The sequence below is a fragment of the Phaethon lepturus genome, unplaced genomic scaffold (assembly GCF_000687285.1).
Source record: "Phaethon lepturus isolate BGI_N335 unplaced genomic scaffold, ASM68728v1 scaffold17506, whole genome shotgun sequence".
Classification (NCBI taxonomy): domain Eukaryota; kingdom Metazoa; phylum Chordata; class Aves; order Phaethontiformes; family Phaethontidae; genus Phaethon; species Phaethon lepturus.
Window position 1 is genome coordinate 47,808 of NW_010544311.1, and position 17,073 is coordinate 64,880.

Sequence of the window (17,073 nt, forward strand, 5' to 3'; positions counted from 1 at the left end):
GCGAGGCAGGCAGTCCCCGCAGCTTGGCAAAGGCGTAAGGGGGTCAGGCTCTGTTCTCCCGTCGGACACGCTGACACCCACGCAGGCGCACACATGCACGAAGCCGCCGCTCGCATCCTGTGTCGTTACGCTGGGATGGAGAGGGAAGGGGTAGACTCCCAGCGTAGGCAAGGTTAAACCCAAGCTCTGCAAGGGGTGTGTGGTAGCTACATGCAGCAGTCGTGGCTGTAAAAGTGTCAGAAATGAGGGGGTTCGTTATATCCCTCTGGGCTCTTCTTCCCCCCTGCCCTCTCTGTCTGAGGTATCGACAGAACAGTATAGAAACGAACATTTTGATTTTTCCAAACATGGCTTTTTTTTGTTCTTCTACCCCCGAACCCCCTGGCTTCAGTTGCTCACATCAGGACCTGTTCTCGAGTCTCTGGTAGGCGCAAAGCAAGTAGACCACCTCCAACAAGAGCAGAGGAAGCCAGAAGGATGGGAACCACCTTGGTTATCCCTACGAAGGAGGAGAAGATGGAGTTCCCCAGAATGGCACCAAACTTACAAAGCCCATTGAGGATGCCAAAGGCTGTTGCCCTGCAGGGAAGAAAAGCAGGAAGCAATGGTTATGAGGAAGGTTCTTGGCATAACTACAGAAGATCTGGATGGGGAATTTTGTGAATGCTCTTATGTTGCCCGGGCTATGCTTCTAGCAAGTAAAGCTAGGCAGAATAAATAAATAGATAAATAGATGCTGGTGTTTTGCGTGTCTGTGTGGATGAGCAGAATGTCTGTATGTACTCATTTCTCCTTTTCATCTCAGCTTCTCCTTAGCCCTAGACTGGCCCACTGTGGCAGCCTTTGCCCTGCCCAAAGACAGCAGGATGCAATCTGCTCTAGAACTTGTCAAAGCCTTTCCAAGCACTGGCTGGAGTGGGTTGTCACCAGAGACACAACTTGGGCTCGCCTCCAAATTCTGCTTCACCTAGTAGCTAAGAACATGCTGCCTTTAAAACACAGTCCTTCTCCTTCCTTTCTGGCTTCCCCCAACAGCCTGAAAAAGGCAAAAAAAAGGCTTTTAATGATGTCACAAGGAAAGATTTCATCTGCAGCTCATTCTCCCAAAATTTCCTGTGCTGCCTCATCTCCCAAACCATTCTGTGCACATGGTTGTCTCCAGGTTGTGGAGGGGAAGGCTGTCATGGTGATGAGCTATGCCAAGAGGCTGGGGGATACATTCTGAAAGGCCAGACCTCCATGCACATCCGTGGAAGTGATAGACTCCATATTTTATCTGCCCGTAATTTCCATACACCCACACGACTCCCTGCATACAAGCCACCACGCATGCAGGATTATGCTTGCAAACATCTGTGCTGATCCAGTATAGCTGCAGGACTACCCAGCCCTTAAGGACTGGTGAAAATAAAAAAAAAATTCATCTCCTCCATCTACATCTATCTGGAGTGACTTTTTCCATCAAGAACTGAGAGGACAAAGTCAGAGGTTGGAGACTAAAAGGAGAAATATTCTGAGCACCTTTTGTCGGTGGGGTAGAGCTCCACAGTGATCACGTCCAGGGCGTTCCAGGCGGCAATGCTGGCCCCACAGAAGAGGCACTGCCAACCGATCATTGCTGACTCGCTGTTGCCAAAAAAGAGAAAGAAGCAGCACACTGCTGAGATCAACATTGAGCCACCTACGGGGGGAACCAAGAGAAAAATGTTGGCACCGGTTTCCTCTGTCCACAGTTGAGCAAACACATTTGTTGATAAAGATGGCTTTCAAGTGACAGCGTTTCATTCCCAAAACAAATTAAATCTGCAAGTATCCAAAAATAACTTGATGCTGCCTATCTGTCATTCTCTGATGCTGGAAACCAGCCTGAAAATGTTCTCAATGACCATCTGATCCTGCTGATAGTCCTGCTCTATGGACATGCTGAAGACAGGCTTTTCCAGGCAGATTTCCAGCACCTCAGACATGCAGATGGACCCAGGAAAGGCAGAGGCAAGTAAACATGAAAGTCAATGAGGAGGAAGAATCGCTGTGAAGGTTTTTCAACTTGAGTTTCGAGTGAAGAGCTGGTGCATTTCATATCCTATTGAAATCACTTGACACATTTCTAGTCTCAATTAGGATAATTTACAGTCAATAGTATGGAGCACTTGAGGTCTCTTTTAATTATAAGAACATCATTACATTTCATGGCACATTTGCACAGGAACCATAATTTTACGAACACCACCAAGGGAAAAAGTGAGAACGTTCATGCTCAGTTAGGCACAGTTCAGATTCAGAAATATTAATGGCTACAACACTGCCTTCTATTTCATTGGGAATTTTCAACTGAAAGATGTAATTTTTGCAGAATCGAAGTATCTTTCACTGGAAAGTTCTGTTGTTGCTCGAATATCTCCATTTACTACCAAGAAACCAAAAAAAGTTTTTGCTTTATGGGTTTTTTTGCATCAATTTGATACCACCCAAAACAATTTGGATGCCGAACTGGAACTAAAATGCTTGATTTTGGACACTATGTTGCATTTTGCCACTGCAGTGCCCTGCCTATGAAAAGACATGCAGGACTCCATGTCCACGTCTCCTCCATGGCACCTGGCCAAGCTACATCCTCCTCTGTGCGGTGCAGATATTCGCTCTGCTGAAGAGGTACAGTGCAGCATTAGGGTCACTGTGTGTGCACCAGGAGATCTGACATTTGGCACAGGAGAGGGTTTAGCAGAACTGACGTTCCTTTATGTTCCTTTATGTGCCTCTGAAGTTCCAGAGGCACATAAAGGAAAAGCAGATTTTCATGTTAAGCTGACCGGAAATAATATGTTCAACATAGTGATATGGGTGGGATGCCAGAAGGCTGTTGCAACTGAAAATTCCATAGCGAAATTTTTCACCGTGTTGTTACTAATTCTGTCCTGTACTTTTCATTCTGCAGAAGAAATAAGCATTTAGGATTCCAGCTGTCATTTCAATTCCTGATGAAAATGCTGAAGTGCTGACATGTTTGCAGGGTGGACAATCTGATTCTCATTCAGCTTTATTTAACTTCTTTCCCACAGACCCTCTTGTTTCTTTGGGTCTTTTCCAAATTCCCTACATGGACGCTCATTTCCCCCTCCAACATACATTGCCGACACACTGGTGGAGGTCATCTCGCTTACCTTAACCTGTCTGATGGTGAGGCTAAACTAACAAAGCTCCTCTCTGTTCTCAGAGAGATAGGCGAGCTCAAGACAGTAACTCATCCCTTACCCCCAAGCCACATCCCTGATTTTATTAAACTCACTTGGCTGTCCCTCGAGGCATGATTCTCACGGTACCTGGAGAGCAAGGTCTGAACCCTGGAGCAAGCAACACCAGAAATTCCCAAAGTAGTCATAAAACTCTAATAACTTATTCCCATAATGCTAAAGGGTGGCATCTTGCTTGCCTGTGACATGGTCAGTTAATCTACCTTACGCTCTCCAAAGCTGTTTGTAAAATCATTTGAAAATCAGAAAACCAAAAAAGGGAACTCCTGGGCTGTCAAGGAGCTGCATCAAATAATCTTTGTGAATATTCATTGCTACAAGAAAAGTGTTTTTTTATTTATACAAACTGCTGTGGACATCAGCATGAACTCAACAAACACCAAATGGTCCTGCCTCAGCTCTGACCCTGTTGTGCTGAGAGCTGGATAAACATACAGGCTTTGACATAAAAGACAAAATAAAAAAGGTGGATGTCACCGATACATAGAAAAGCAGGGTGAGGAGGCAGGGAGCAGGTAACTTGCCCACTGCCACAGAGTAGATCACTGGCCTCACCCTGGAGTCTTTTTACCCTTCTGCCCCATCTGATATGGGAATGACTCATCCCCACCTGAGCCATCTCGGCTTGTGTCGGTGTATGCAGATGCAGCAAGACCTTCACACTGACCTTGCCTCTTGGCAGACTCATGCTCCCACCCACGACCTGTGCCATGCACCCATCATCCCCACTCACCGATCATCTTTATCCTCCCTATTTTGTCCATGAGTAATGCAGAGATGATGTTGCCTGGCAGCACAGACAGGCTGCCCAGAAAGCTGACCAGGTAGATCAGGAAATCATTGTCCTCCTCAAAGTCCAGGTGACAGCCTTCCTTATCCTTCAGAAATGTGCTGTTTATGAGCCTGCAGTTGATGAATTTGTGTTCATAGAGATCTACAAGGGAAAGAAGCAAAGTCTTGATCCTGCTTGGCTGATGTCCCTTTATACAGCAGCAACAGGAGTCAGGATCAAAACTGAACCAAAGATCTGAGAGGAGCTCCTCATCAAATGGAAATGGCCAGGGAGTTTTTATTTTAGTGGCAAACTCTAGCTGCATGTTTGGCACCTGGTGGGTGTAAACTCATGCACTCCTTTTATTTATGGAGTCACCTGGACCAGTATCCCCATGCCACAAGGACAGGGTCTTGCTTTCATGGCATTATGATTTGTTCTCTATTAGAATAGAAATGAAAAGGTTTTTCAGGATAAATGAATGAACATTTTACCACTTATGATCATCAACCACAGGTTGTTTAAAATTATATTTTAAACCAAATTTGTTCAATCGAGATGTTAAGGTGCTAGGCATTTTGCCATTATTTTAATCTGCCAAAGTCTAAGTGCAGACTTTCGCATTTCCCCATGCAGCAGCCAATGACACCAGAAGCCATGCGGTTAAAAACGTTGATGGAGCATCCTGAAGCCTCCTTTGAATGCATCCCCCTATTTTTTCCGTCATCACTCTCATTACCCAGCACACACACAAACACACAGATCGCTGTCATCCTTTCTCCCAAAATGTAATAAAATAGTTCCTAATTACAGAGATGAAACCGTAGCAGAAATCCCATTACCAGTGTTATAAAAGACAGTAGAGATGATGGTGCAGTTTTCAAAGAAGGTCTCGCTGGATGTCACATCTTCAAAGTAGCATTCCTCAAATAGTGAATCCTCAAATCTCACTTCCTTGAATTTCATACCACTAAATCTGTGGGGCAGGGAACAGAACTTCACTCTGTGCTTTAAGGTATTATTTTCTATGCTATATAGCATGTAATGGCTGTTTCAAGAGACAGCACTAATGGCAATTTCTAGTGTCATTTGCAGAAAAGGTGTTGCTTGGATGCATAACTGTCCTTCCAACTCCATGCTTACATATTTTGTTTTTTATTAGGAAAGATGGATTTGAAGAGGGTTTTTTTTTTTAAAAGAGACAGATTAGGATTTCTGGCATTTTTTCTATTCCTCAAAATAGTCACATGTAAGAAAGTGTGCTTCTAAGGCTGAGGGGACACAAATCCTCTCCCTTTCAATACTAGTCCATCTGAAGAAGACATAATTTCACTCAGTGCGTGGCATTTTCTTTGTGAGCTGACCATGCTGCCTTCCTTATTCTGCCCCTTCCTCCAGCATAAAAACAAACAGACATTATCAGGAGCCCATTGAGCCATTTGGTGAAAGGCTTCTGACAGTTTTTTAAACTCAAAGGGAGTATTTTTAAGCAAAAATACAGTAGAGTTTCTACAGAGAGTGGGGAGATTATCTGAGCTCTGCTTGCAACCGTCTCTGTTCGAGGACTATTGCTTATCATGTACTGAAAACAGATTACACTAAAAATAACCAGCGGTGTCAGGTGATTGATTCCTCCTCTGATGGGAAGCTTGACATGTCTGACCTGCCTGCATGAAGAATGACACAATATTGATTTACGTGTGAAATTTTGCAGGGACACTGGGAAGATGTGTTAGTTAATGCACAGGCACGTTTGGAAGATGTAAGGAGCTATTAAGAGCAAGCATTATTGCTCTAGTTAAAGAGGCCACAACCGTCACCAAATAAAAAGCCTTCTAACATATACCCAGAACTTAATTCAATTGAGCACTCACAGCACAGTCTACACAATGGCTGTTTACACCATTAAATGAGCACGGCAGGGCTTCTTAACTGAAGCTACTAACAGATATTAATGTAAAAAACACCACAAGAAAACTATTCAAGTCTTTTGCTCCAAATAGAAGGTCTCACAGGTTACAGCAAAACTTAAGTTGTTCTGCATTTGCTCAGTAATAGCCTGTGATGTATTTACTCCCAAAGGCTGTTAGAAGCCCTGTTCCTGCAGTTTGCTTTCTTAACATCCATCTCTAAAAGAGTCGTGTAGCAATGGCCTGGTGTTCAATGGAGTTTTAACTCACAGCCAACTCACTCCAAGGGCTGGAGGGAAAATGCAGCTATAAATCAGAATGAGGTATGCTCTGGGCATTGTTGGAATGTAGCTTGATCAGGTTTTGAGTTCTTGAATTGAAGAGGACCAAGGCAGGAGAATACTGATGTACACAGTTACACAGTTTCATGTCTTCATCTTGCAAGGTGTTGAGCATCCTCAGTTCTCAATGAAGTTAGTGAAAACTGAGCATCTCCTCTGGGCATAACATAAGGGTCCCCAAACCCTACATGTGACCACCACGCACTTTTCACCAGACTTTGGCTACTCGATAGGCAGGTGCTAGGAATTATGGAGCTAGGTTTACACCATCAAGCACAGCTCCTTACTGCAGGGGAGGTCTCTGGAAGGACATGGGGACACATACTGGGCTCCCCCACCAAGGTCTATCAGATATATGCCAAGGAAACAGAGGCAAATAGTTTCTGAGGGGAGAGGACAAACTGGCTGGGCAATGAGGTATAGTTTCACCCATGAAGATTAAAACCATGAGTATTTTGTGTAACACTGAACATCCAGTGGGACCTCTCCACATAGTGTAAGACAGCTGGAGCAACACCCTGTCTAGTCTATTTGGGGCAACGGGATCTCCACAGAATTTACATAGGGGTCTTTTTCTACCCATTTTATTGGGATTTAGAAAAGTAATAATGGCCTGCTACAAGTCACCAGGATTTATATTGCTGAGGAACATAGAGTGATTGGAGTCCAGGCTGGATGTAGGAGAAAACCCACCAGGCCCAGCCCAAACAGGAGAAGAAAGGGAGGAAAACAATGATGTTCTGCAACTTGACTAATTTCAAAGCACTAAAAAAGAGGGTGACACACTCATTCTGTGGGGAGATGCCAGTCGGTGTGGGAGAAGCACACCGGTACAACTGGCTATGGCACAGCTCGCACTAACGGGCTGCAGGATGGAGACCAGGGTAAGTCAGATCGAGGACTTCAAGGGAAAATAGCTTTTTCTTTTGGAAATGCAGCAGCCGAGCAGTTTCCTTACAATGATGGTCTCTGCTGCCCAAGACCAGTAGATGTCAGTGTGTGCTAAGCAAAGAGAAGTCACCTCTGTAGGCAGAGCTGCCCAGCACAACCGGTGGGCACCCATTGCCCTGCTCCCAGCAAGGGGCTGCTGGAAGCAGGACTCCTCACAGGCATCATCCCCTTGGGTCTGGAGATGAGAGTGGCTGAGGGAGAGTGTGTGAAAAACGGGATAAAAGGGATATTCGGTCTGTGGAAAACTGCCTTCAGGATTTGAGAGAGATAGGCTGTGTGCCCAAAAGAACAACAGAGATTTTCAAGTTGGTGGGGGAAAAAAAAAAAGAGCAAGCTTTCTAGAAATGTATTTCCATTTGCATGGATCGAACCAAGTTCTGTCCACTTACTTATCGTTTCTATATTCTCCATTTCTATGGATCTGGTTTTCCAGGGTGAAATTAAAGGTGAAGTGTGACACTTCTTCCTCATCAAAGATCTTCACTCGGGATTCATATGCCTCCTCTTGGAGATACCGGATCATATCAGGGAACCAGACAATAAGGCCATAGTAACTATAGCAGGATGAGAGAAATACATTAGGGATACAAGATCCTGGCACTGCAAATATCACAGTGCTTTTCCATTTATCTGCTTGATAACTTGTAAACTTGTTCAATTCTTAATGCAAATGCATTTCTGATACAAATTCTTGCTCAGCTCCGACACAGGACTGAGCAAAGTGTCTCTCTACTCTAAACATCCCGCTGCTGTCAGAAGCATGTTGATCCATTTTTGTTCACTTAAAGCATGACAATTCGTTTAAGGTTTGGTGACATTGAAATGGGAAATACGGCAATGTGCTATCCTTGCTGCCCAAGATACCAGCAGAGCAGCAAGAAATTTGGAAACTCTCCCAGAAGGCAGATTTCTGCAAGAGTGGGGTTTAAGTGAGAGTTAGACAAACTTTACCTGTAGTTTAGGTTTAGGCTCACCTCAACAGTTTTTACCTAGACTAAGGAACAGCTGAGAATCAGGTAGGGTTGTGGGTTTTTTTGTGTGGACAAGACTAAATAAAAGATCTAGAGGTGAGAAAGTCTATATATTACTGCCCTACTGACCACTTCTCGAGTCTGGATTTGTTCAAAGCACCTTTTACTCTCATATATATGCAATCAGATTGGTCAATAGTTCATAGAAGGGCAAGGCTTAGTACACAAAGACTCTTTAAAATAAGACCAGGGTTAATTTGGCAATAGGTTGTTTAAATGTGTAAATACTTATTCAAATTCTGAAGGCCTTCTAGTTTCCTGAAAAAGTTAAAATACTGTACCTTAAGGCCATTGTAAACCAAACCACAGCCAGCATTAATGTGTTCATCCTGTACTGGGCTGTTAAACAATATAGCACGTTGTCCCAGACCTACAAATCCACAAGAAGAAATTAGCTGCAAGGAAACACTAGTAGAGACTTGATAGATTGTTTTCTGAGTGCATCATAAAATTAATGTCAGTAAAAAGGGCTCACTGGGGGAAGGTCAGATGTGTAGCTTTTATTCAGTGTTTGTTCAAAATTACATATATCAAGATAAATGGCTTACAGAAAGATCACTTATTCAGCTGTGTGCCAGGGTACTTGATCTGAACCCTCTGTAATGAGCTGGGCTGCATGACTAGGAGTGAGCTGGGATGATGCAGTGTCTCTCTCAGGTTAGATCAATAAATGTGGATATGAGCCTGTTCTTGGACCCTCTGATAAATTTGTCTTTTTACAATATATGTATGGTCTCATGGGTTCTTTCAAACTGAGCTCCAAAGCTCACCAAAGAGCAAAACCCCAAACTCAGCTGGCACTTTAGGAGGGATAAGGTGAACTCGGATAGTGATGAAGCCAAGCAGAGCAGGAGGAAGATCAAGAGTTGCACTTCTTGACCTGCTGCAGGAAATACTGCCAGGAACAGGAGAGGATGTCGCTCCTCATGCTCTTAACTTGCCCCATAAATATACTAATAGAATAGCATCCACATTATTATTGATTAAGAAAGACTCTCCTTTACTTTAAGCTCATTCTCCTTAGACTAGAAGCATCTAGCAAGGTTTTCCACAAAGTTCTGCATGGGCATAGGTAAGCAGTGTGAAAGGTTAAATTAGCCAAATATAACATTGTTAGAAACTCAGTCTCAGCAGGAGAAAGGAGCAAACACTCTTTTGAATCCACTGTGGGTGGTAAATTCATTTAGATCTGGGGGAGAAGGAATCAATATTTATCGGCTCAGAAGGAGAGTCAAGCACTTGGGGCTGTGGCTCGTCCTGTGACCTCTGCCATTAGCACAGCTGGACGACCGTGATGCTCACAGGAGCGTTTCAGGGCCTGGCTGGCAGTGTGACAGCTTGTGGATGCACACGTCTGTATAGAAAGTGCAACCAGATTACGGCTCTTTGCAAATACCAGCAGATTTTTTTGAGTGGGAGCCAAGGTTTCAAGACACAATGACCTGAAGCAATGAGGAACTGGAGCCCGAAGCTCAAAAGACTCTGTGGGATGTTTTTTCTTCTCTTTACCTGTTTGAAAGTAGTTGTGATTCTGACTAGCCACCGCTGGTACCAGGTCCCTGTTGAGCTCTGGATTTCAATAAATTCATCTACTTGCTTTGGAGTTTTGATGTAGGAAACCTTGAGGGGAAAAAAAAGGAGAATAAAAATATTGAACTGAAGTTTCCAGAACGGATCTTGGGTGGATTTTAAATTCCACTCTCTTCCGGGCAATGTTTACATGTGAGACCCCTTACTATCTTTTCTTTGAATGTTGTCACTAATAATTGAGCTAACTGATTTAATTACAGCAAGATATTTTATTATAGAAAGAATCCTGCCCTCTTTCCTTTCGTCCATCCCTCCATCCTTTCTCTGTTTCTCTCTCTCTCCCCTTTATGAAGTGTAAGTACATCACATCCACTTCAATCTTTCATTTATTGGCTAAAGTGCCTCTGTACTACCTTATTTCTCTATCCCTTAGATTTCCACTAGAAATCAGGACTAGGCAATTACAATAAAAAGTAACTCCATGATCAGTCACTTGTATCCACATCCAGCTGTGCCCTTGGGATCTCTTTCTTCAGAGACAACTGGCAGGTATATTTCTCATTCAGCGCCTTTTAAGTACCACTGGCAGAACTTCTATGGCAAATGCGTGTGTAGATGGGAATCTTTGTATCTGAAAATGCATCCTGTTGTCAAGTGAGCCCACACCATGTAATCAATTTTCTTCACCAAAAGTCTGAATTTTCAACACTGAACACCTGAGCTGGACTGCTCAAGAAACCTTAAAAATGTGTCCCAGAAAATATTTGCTCAGTAATTTAAATAAAGGACATATTCAAGGAAAGCAGATCTGTTTGTAAATATGAGAAGGAGGTGAAAATTTACTGAATAAATTTCTGAGTATGAATGAGTGTCTTGGCTCAGCTATGGAGTCTCTGTGTTCCTCTTGCTGGCACTGTTTAAATGTCAGATCTGGGAACTGTCCCGGCACCAGCTGACTCACCACAAACCGGCAACTTCTGGCCTATCAGAAAAACACAAAATCTGACAGTTTATGCTACACCAGCCACACTGATCATCTGCCCATGCCAACGGATATCGGTAAATCTTGAGTCAGCAGCCGCACCATACCTGCAGGTGCGATACGGGGATCAGCTCACGCCATAGCAGTCATGACACTGTTGGCTGGAGTAATGAGCACCAATGGGTGCTGTGCAGCTGCTCCTTTATTCTCCTACTCAGACTCTCATAGTGCCCGACTTAGAGATAGATAAATATATATGTATATTACTGAGTTTCAGTCCTCTTTTCCTCCTGCCAGGAGCGGCCAGTCCAGCTCGGCATTTCAGCAAAGCCAGGTGGCAATTTTGAGAGAGACGGTCTCTCTTGCCTTTGCTATCAACATTCACGTTAGTCAAATGGTCCGTAGCCTAAAAATAACACATGCTCATTAAGTTCCCACCTGAACCTGCACACAATTGTCATGCACTGATATTAATTTTTAACTTTCTTGAAGGATAATTCCTGAGGGGCTCTGTTTCGTGACAACCCTTCTTTGCTCCCCTTCTTGTTCAGAAAGACATGTTTTACAAACAACCATATCTCCTTTTCTCCCTCTCTTAAAAGCACATGTCCTCTCATCTTCAAAAGCATAAATCAAGAGCTATTCTGTGGCTGGCTCACTGGGAATTTACAACTGAATTATAGTAATTTTCAACTAACCCCAGCATACACCTTTTACCTGATTTTACTATTAACAAAGTCCACTGATGTGACCTTTTTCACAACAAGCAGCAGACTAGTGAGTAACAGCCACTCATCCCACTTTCCCTTGGAGAAATTAAAGATTGGGTATGAGGCAGGTGGAGTTTGGGAAGCTCATTAGAAGGTACGGGAAGTTCAATCAGAGTTTGATTAGAAGCCAGAATGAAGAAAGGAGTGACTCAGATCTCCCACATGACTAATATCTCTCTTATTTGGTTTTAGACTCTTAAAGCTGGCCAATTAAGCATGTGTGCAATTGGAAATCACTGGTCTATACGCTGTAGAGTAACACCAGGAATGAAGAGTACTCACTGCAATTCACAGGATTGACTAATTCTTGAAAAAACAGAGTGGCATATACCTTTCAAAGCACAAACCCTATCTCAGAGTCCTTTTTCTGATTGCTGGGGCAGGTAATGTTGCAAGAGTCTCAAGGACGAGTAAACTGGTGCTGCGCTGCACCAAGGAAGGCATGTCCAGCTGTTCTTTTCACATGCTAATGTCTTTGTTAAACTCACCGTAAACACCCTCTCTGGCTCGCCCTTGGCCCGCATGTTGGTGTCATGAACTTGCTTGAGGATCATCCAAGCTTCATCATGTTTACCTATCTGAAAACACCAAAGAAAAGTAAAATAAATTCTGCAGTTCTTAGTTCTGTAATTTACCAAAGCATAGAGAGAAACCAATTCTAGAGGTCCAATACAGTGGTGAAGCACACATACAGCACTGGCTGCATTAAACGCAAATAGCTGAAAGCATGGTTTATATTCACAGAGTGCAGCATCTCTGGGCTGAAGAAAGGAGATATCCTAAAACTTTCTGAGGCAGGAGAGGAGACAGGAACAGAGCTTTAAAACCAGATGAAAGAAGATGAGATGGATGAGGAGACCTGGGCTCTAATCCCACCTCTGCTGAAGACTTGCAGGGTTAACTTGAGCTAGGTATTGCCACATTTCACAGATGTGAAATGCAAATAAAGAATACTTGCTTAAGAGCTCTGAGGTTTATGTATTTTACTCAGTAAAATGTACTCTGTCCTTTGCTCTCCCACCAGGATTCAGTAGTTACATGCCCAAACTCTGTGAGAAGTTTTCAAAATGCTTTTGTTGGACTTACTTTTTGCTGGCACTCACCTCCTTTTTGTACCAGATTTGGCAGTGGAACACTAACCATCATTGATTGACCCCATAGTCTGTAGTCTTTGGGTTTAAGCAATCTGTGGAACTAGTATAGACTTGTAGGAGTTGTTTTGCCTCTGAGCTTGTGCTATGTGTGTTTGATGGGACAAAGGCAGACAGATGGTGACACATTAGGGACGAGCTATCCTCTGCTAATATCAGACCGCAACATTCAGATGAATCATCTTACCTCCAGCAAAAACCGCGGGCTTTCAGGCATAAATTTCAATGCCACCAGGGAAGCGATACAGGGCAGAGAGCAGACAAGTACAAAGACTCTCCAGCTGTGGAAGTGGTACTTGGTTCCCATGCTGAACCCCCAGCCTGGAAACAGCAAGAGCCAAAAAATAAAAATATTGATCTGGCATTCTAGGTTTTTTTCTCTCCTAAAGCAGCTCTGAACTTTATAGCTTGTATGACATGGGGACGGGTTGAAAGTTTGTGATTCTTAGTAATGACAGCTCTTAGAAGCTCAATAGCATGCTCAGGAGAAAACAGCAAGTGAGTTCATGTTCATTACAGAAAATGGAACATACTCGCTCAGGCTCTGCCTTTTAAAAACCTTCTTTTATCTTTGAGTTTAGAAACCAGCTAGTGATAAGAATAGCTCCATGCAGCTGTAGGCAAGTAAGGCTGGGAAAGGGTAGAGGAATCAGGACCATAATTTATTGCTGCTCAGTGATGTTACAAAAAGTTTACAAAGGTTAAATCGTCTCTGATCTGAGAGGAATGTTAGAGACGGCTCCTTTCCATCTTGTACCTCACACATGTCTTTCACTTTTTATCGAAGCAAGCTAGGAAGGCAAGTTTATTTTTTTCCAGACCTACAAAATCTGAGCTGGGATTCAAACTTAGAAGAATCAAGATCCTAATTCTACATTTGAGATTTCCCCCTCTCCTGCTTTTTTCCTGATATCTGACCAGGTCAGGTATTCCCCTGCTAAGGACTAGAAAGTACAGCATTGTTCTTATATTGCTCCATTTACTTTTCCTAGGCTCAAACCTCAGAAGGAATGTTTAATTTAATGTTTTTCTGTAACATTTTTATTCACATAATAAGGAAATCATCAAACAATGGCTTTTGCAGAGGTCTCATCTAGTCAGTCAAGGTGTGCTACTTGTTTCCCAAAGTTCCAAAATAGCAGGGGAACATGGGAAATCGAAAAGAGAAACTATAAAAACACAACATCAAAAAGTCATCTGAAAAATATATGTAATATAAATACATAAGGGCTTTTTAAAGCAAATGTAGCTGCAGATAATAGAATTATTTCAACCTGACAACACTATGCAGTAAGTTTGCCTATTTGTTCCAACAATTTCTGTCATATCAATCGAAAACATGAACGTTTCTTTATACTGAGTGTACTTTAAACATGGTAAAAATGAACTGATAGATAGGTGAATGTTAAAGATTTTCTTCATGGTCTTTGTGGCCTGTCCTACTTTCCTCAGACAGGATTTTGCAAACAGCTGGTGTCACTGAATACTGAGAGAATTAATCTTTTCCAGTAGATATTTGCTTCTGATGTTTTCCTAAGATACACACATGAGTTATGAGGAATATCATGTGACATGCAGTTTTTTGCCCCTCAGAGCACAAACATGTTTCAGAGTCCCCCCACCTACTTTTTCTCACCAGCTTCCAGCTCTGGGCAGGGAACCCATTCTGCTCCTCAACCCAGTTAGGTGAAGTCAGATACACAGCCTCAAGAGTGTTGACACTTGGCTAAGGAAAAGAGCATGTGTTGGCCTTACTGCTATCATTCACAGCATCCAGTAATTCCCTGATTAAAGTTACTTATTTTTGATAACTGGATCAATTATTACAACATTATCTCAGTCCTGTTTTCCCTGAATGCACTGACATTTAGATTAAGAGCTCAGGCTCTGTCAGTATAATTCAAGGGGTGTATTTGAAGCATTTAATGCAAAGCAGCCCTCATCAGTCCTATTTACAGCCTTAGTATCAGTCAATAAATCATGCAGTCAGTTTATCAGACCTTTTGTGCGCATTCCAGGTGTCTATTATTATTTTCAGTGTTGTTTAGGCTGGGATGCATGAGGACTGACTAATGTTACCTGTGCGGGGTAGTGTAGTGGTGCAAGAATGTGGTGTTGTCAACAGTCAATAGCACAAAACAGTTACCGTAATGTGGGATGATGCTCCAAGCCATTGCTGAAGCAAAAATGCCACCGATCATCCAGAACATGCAAAGCCAGCTCAGGTGTTCCCCCCTCTTCTCACGAGATAGGAATTCAGAGAAATAGGCAAACACAATGGGGAGGGATCCCCCAATACTGAGGAGAAAAAACAGCACATGGGAAAAATAAGAGTCGTCTTCAGTATTTTTGTAGTTAGAACTGCACATATAAAGAGGGAAGGTCACACTCACAGACGTGCTGCACAAAAGTAAGACTTGTATGAAAAATGCAAATCTCTCTCTGGACTGGTCTTGGACATCAAAGATAAACAAGATCCTTCTCATGCTCTGAAAGCTGAATCTCCTGTACAGTTTATATAAAGCCAGTGTAATGCCCTGCTCTTCACCTAGACATCTTCTCTGTTGTTATGTTGTGATCGCTCCTTTTAGGGAGGCAAAATACAGGCAGGCGATGGAAACTGCTGAGGGTCTCATTGGAGGCCCTGGCAGCAAGGATTGTAAAATGAGGTGGGCATTTGTCAGTCTCACTTGCCTTTCTGCACAATTTGGGCAGTACCAGAAGAATGTCAATGACCAAACTTCCTTACTGCTAACACTTTAAGGGTCAAGAGTGTGGTAATGCAACCACACGTGCTAAACACCAGTGCCATCCTGGCTCGGTACTAGAGCTGCATCTCCAGAGCACCTTCCTTCTCCCACCCCGCAGACCCAAACTGCTGAGCTGTGACAGGACTCCTCCAGGACATGGGATGGATTTGCCAGTTACCCACCCGAGGCCTGAGATAAGGCGGCAGAAGAGGAAGAATCCGTATCCCTGGACAAAGGAGGAGAGGAACGCAAAGGCAGCATTGATTGCAAGTGATATGGTGAGGCATTTCTTTCTTCCCAGTTTATCAGCGAGGCCGCCCAGCATGATGGCCCCCACCATCATTCCTAAGTAGACTATCAAACCTAGAATAGAGACAGAGAGATGGTGAGTTTGGTAACTGGGTAAAAATAATATGCAGATTTTAAAGCACCCATATGACAGCTGATGTCGGCCCAATATACTACGCAATAAAGTAGAGATACCCCCATCCCCCTAAATTAGCTATCTATCTCGGGTGCCAGGAACTCTATCGATTGGTGAAACCTGGTTTCCCCATCTTCTGCCCATGAGCTTGCATCGCTCCCTGCTGCACTGCTTCGTGCAATAGAGTCATACCCTCACTTGACCAGACCCACATCTTTCTTCCCCAACATCACTGCTCACACATCCCCTGCACGTAAGCGATGGCCAGGCATAAGCAGCTTAGGATGCACATGTCCCAGATATGGGCCACCAACGATACAACAGACGTCTGATGTCTTAACTCCGTTAACCCTCCTGAGCGCAACGGGACTGAGGATGTGCAGGGAGGGGGCTCGCTCTGGCTTCTGCTTGTACTCAGAGATCTGTGAGAGAAGAGAGGCTGCTAAAGCATGGCTAAATCTCTTTGCAGGTTACCTATCCTACCCATGCTTCCTTTGCAGTATATCATCTCTTTCACACTCTGCTTTTCTCAGATTTATCTGAAGAGATCAGCCTGTTACCAAGACTCACCTGGTGTAGCACAGCTACTTCCTTCGTCACCGAGCCAAGATCTGGCATCTAACTAAAGCATAACTTACGGAAGAGTGCGGTCTTGATCTGAAAATTTCAGAAGGGAAAACCTAATGCCTGTCTTCACAGTTTCCTCTAGAAAGTTATCACTCTGACATTGTTAAGAAAAATGGGTTCTTCTTTTTAACTTGACTTCATTAAATCTTCTACCATGGGGTCCTCAAAAGACAGTTTCAGTGACTATGTTTAGTGCCAGGCCGAGCAGGAGAGAATGGTTTTCTTCTCCAGATAGGCTCCCTGTACCCAGCTCACTATGTGCTTGCAATTCTGGCCTAGAAAACATGGCAGTTGTCCTCAGCTCTTCTACTGACACCACCACCAGAAGGGCCACCTGTGACATTGCCTTTTCCTTTATCTGAGTATCAGAGTAAATAGCACTAATTAATAATGCTCATGGGACCAGGAATTTTTTTTTTTTTTCTTATTTTATCTACTTCCCAGATGTAGAGACTTCAGTAAGCAAGAATATTCCCAGGAGTAACCACAAGCTATGGTCCTTTTGCTGGCAAAATTCCTGTTACGGCCTGAAGGAGTTATGACACGAAAAGACAGCAGGATCAGATATTAAGCATTTAAAATC

General features: G+C 43.3%; 1 protein-coding gene across 1 annotated transcript; it reads right to left on the minus strand.

The window, feature by feature from the left end:
- Positions 1–395: 395 nt before the first annotated feature.
- LOC104621999 (synaptic vesicle glycoprotein 2B-like) lies at positions 396–16,481 on the minus strand. Its single transcript, XM_010288648.1, has 13 exons — positions 16,434–16,481; positions 16,104–16,285; positions 15,622–15,837; positions 14,836–14,987; positions 12,877–13,010; positions 12,027–12,116; positions 9,766–9,876; positions 8,538–8,626; positions 7,615–7,779; positions 4,866–4,999; positions 3,985–4,185; positions 1,522–1,681; positions 396–579 (listed from the first exon to the last, which is right to left on the minus strand). The coding sequence occupies exons 1-13, from the start codon at positions 16,479–16,481 to the stop codon at positions 396–398; spliced, it is 1,866 nt and encodes a 621-aa protein (XP_010286950.1).
- Positions 16,482–17,073: the final 592 nt, after the last annotated feature.

Excerpts from the sequence above, each read along its gene's own strand:
- LOC104621999 (XM_010288648.1), bottom strand. The coding sequence starts at position 16,481 with ATGCCAGATCTTGGCTCGGTGACGAAGGAAGTAGCTGTGCTACACCAG. Across the intron at positions 14,988-15,621 it reads CGCCTTATCTCAGGCCTCGG|TATTGGGGGATCCCTCCCCA; the intron begins GTGGGTAACTGG and ends TTTTCTCCTCAG. Across the intron at positions 12,117-12,876 it reads GCCCGCGGTTTTTGCTGGAG|ATAGGTAAACATGATGAAGC; the intron begins GTAAGATGATTC and ends TGGTGTTTTCAG.